At 54.9% G+C, this 2,548-nt stretch overlaps 1 protein-coding gene across 1 annotated transcript in view; it reads left to right on the top strand.

The window, feature by feature from the left end:
• LOC104277742 (neurogenic differentiation factor 4-like) overlaps positions 1 to 729 on the top strand; it is a 986-nt gene extending 257 nt beyond the window's left edge. Inside the window, 1 exon segment of the mRNA XM_009874479.1 lies at positions 1 to 729. This exon segment is cut by the window's left edge and continues 17 nt beyond it. Within this exon segment, the coding sequence (XP_009872781.1) occupies positions 1 to 729 (729 nt within the window).
• Positions 730 to 2,548: the final 1,819 nt, after the last annotated feature.

Genomic DNA, 2,548 nt, shown 5'->3' with positions numbered 1-2,548 from the left:
GTGAAGGCCAACGCCCGGGAGCGCACGCGGATGCACGGGCTGAACGATGCTCTTGACAACCTGAGGAGGGTGATGCCCTGCTACTCCAAGACTCAGAAGTTGTCCAAGATCGAGACACTGAGGCTTGCAAGGAACTACATCTGGGCTCTGTCAGAGGTGCTCGAGACGGGCCAGACTCCCGAAGGGAAGAGCTTTGTGGAGATGCTCTGCAAGGGTTTGTCCCAACCCACCAGCAACCTGGTGGCTGGCTGCCTGCAGCTGGGACCACAGACCTTGTTCCTGGAGAAGCATGAAGAGAAGTCCCCGGTGTGTGAATCGGTCCTGTCCAGCCACTCCTTCAGCTACCAGTCCCCAGGGCTCCCAAGCCCACCCTACGGGACCATGGAAACCCATCTGCTGCATTTAAAACCTCCCACCTTCAAGAACTTGGTGGATGCTTCCTTTGGAAACCATCCCTCTGACTGCACCACTCCCCCGTACGAGGGTCCCCTCACGCCACCCCTGAGCATCAGCGGGAACTTCTCCTTGAAGCAAGACGGTTCTCCAGACCTGGATAAATCCTACACCTTCATGGCCCACTACCCCTCCGTCAGCCTGGCTGGAGCCCATGGACATGCCTCTCACTTCCAAAACTCGGTGCCCCGCTACGAGATCCCCATAGACATGAGCTACGAGTCCTACCCGCACCACGTGGCCGGGCCTCAGCTCAACGCCATCTTCAACGAATAGCAGCAACGAGTTAGACCCAAACCCTCGACAGGAGCTGTTTCTGGAACGGACACGACTGGAGCGAAGATGTTGGCGCTACGGGGCGAGAGACTTCTGAGCATCGCTGCAGGACGTCACTGGAGAAGGTTCAGCTGCTCCCCCGGTCTTCTCCCAGCAGGTCTGTGCTGATGCCACCTTGCTGGTATCCAGGTTGTCCCCAAGAGCCGTGTGAACTCTTCCCAACAGCTGAACGCCCAAGTGGCCACTGTTGAAGGCTGAGTTGTTGCCTCCCGCTCCCTTTCCCTCAGAGATGCTCATGAAGGTGGCTTCACCCTCGCCTGAACACACTCCAGCACTTGGGGTGATCCATCGCCAAGATGTCACAGCTCCTCTTCCTCCTTTCCCGGGGTGGTGGGGTCTGGGGACACCTCTGACTCGTGTCAGGTAGAGACAAACTCCTCCTGCCCCTCGGGATGACCAGTTCCCCTTCCACACGCTTGGATGAGGTTGTGGTTTTCCCAGTCCAGCCCCGGCCAGAAGGGCTGGCGGAGGTGGGAATGCTCTGGACTGCAGAAGACCAGCACGGTTGCTTCTTCTTGAAGCTTCCCACCCGACGGAGAACCTTTGCTGCCACTGTGTCATCCAGGGATGGCATCTCCGTGACGGTCCCTGCACCACTCTCCTCCTGCCTGTCCTCTTCTGAGCCTCAGACCTCGCCTGTGACCTACAACCGGCCTGAGATGATCAGCACATGGACCTCGAAGCCTCCTTAAGGGCTTGTTGATCTTCCAGAGCTGGCTGGAAGAGGAGCTTTCCGCTGAACCCTCGCTCCACGTCTTCTTACGGTCTGTAGCGGTGTTTATCATGGTCGGTGTCCTGAACACGCCCTGCCAAAAGTGTGTCTTAATTCCCTGGTTTATTTATTATTTACTCTGTGTGGGGTCTTAATTTATTTCCTTCCATCCTCCACGAGACGTGGAATGTGCTAAAGAACCTCCTCATTTTCCAGTTGACCTCCAAGTGCTTAGTTGGAGTTAGCTTCGTGGAGACGTGTGGGTTTTTTTGCAGTGCTGTTGCTCCAGGATTATTTATTAGCCATTATTTATTTAATTTATTTCCTCCCTGCCCTCACGGTCAGTTTTCTGGTGACGAAAACCAGTATTTAACCGAGGGGGTTACCTATTTAACGTCGAACTACGTATTTAATGTGGCCATTCGGTGGGTTTTGGAGGCTGATCGTGCCCGGCAGCTCCCGACTCGTCCCTTGTATCTCTAGTTGAGCAATAACTTCGAAAGGCTATGCAATTATTTTTGTTTTCCAGAAAAGCCAGGCAACTATTTTTTGATGTCCTACTGGCCTCGCAAGCCCGACTGGCCAAACCTCCCTGGTTTGCAGAGGTGTTTTGTATAGAATTGGGAAACTGGAGATGATTTGAGCTCCGGAGGTCCCTGCCCAACCCCCCGGCTCCTCGGGTGGGGACTTCTTCCCTTTTGTACTGAGAGCAAATGTTTATCCTTTTGTAAAGAAAGCAGAATTGGAGTTTTTAGCTCAAATAAAGTTGTGGTCTTGTTTCAAGCAGCATCGCCCCAGATTGTCTCCTTTTTTTGCGGTCTCCTGGTAATGGGGGGGCGCCTGGTGAAAGAAAAAGGAGGATCCAAACCTCCCCATGTGCCAGGGTTCTGCTGCGATACTTGACCTTGGAGCTGGTCTCCGTGGGCTCCTTGGTGGCTAGTGCTGGCCAAGGGACAAGCCCTGTGGCCACGGGACTCCCAGAGGCTCGGTTGGGGGGCTCGGCGGGGTGCATTTCTTGGGGGTGTTTGGTTGTGTCCCACCAGCTCC

This window comes from Apaloderma vittatum, unplaced genomic scaffold (genome assembly GCF_000703405.1).
Source record: "Apaloderma vittatum isolate BGI_N311 unplaced genomic scaffold, ASM70340v1 scaffold29688, whole genome shotgun sequence".
Classification (NCBI taxonomy): domain Eukaryota; kingdom Metazoa; phylum Chordata; class Aves; order Trogoniformes; family Trogonidae; genus Apaloderma; species Apaloderma vittatum.
This window is presented reverse-complemented; position numbering and strand designations above follow the sequence as displayed.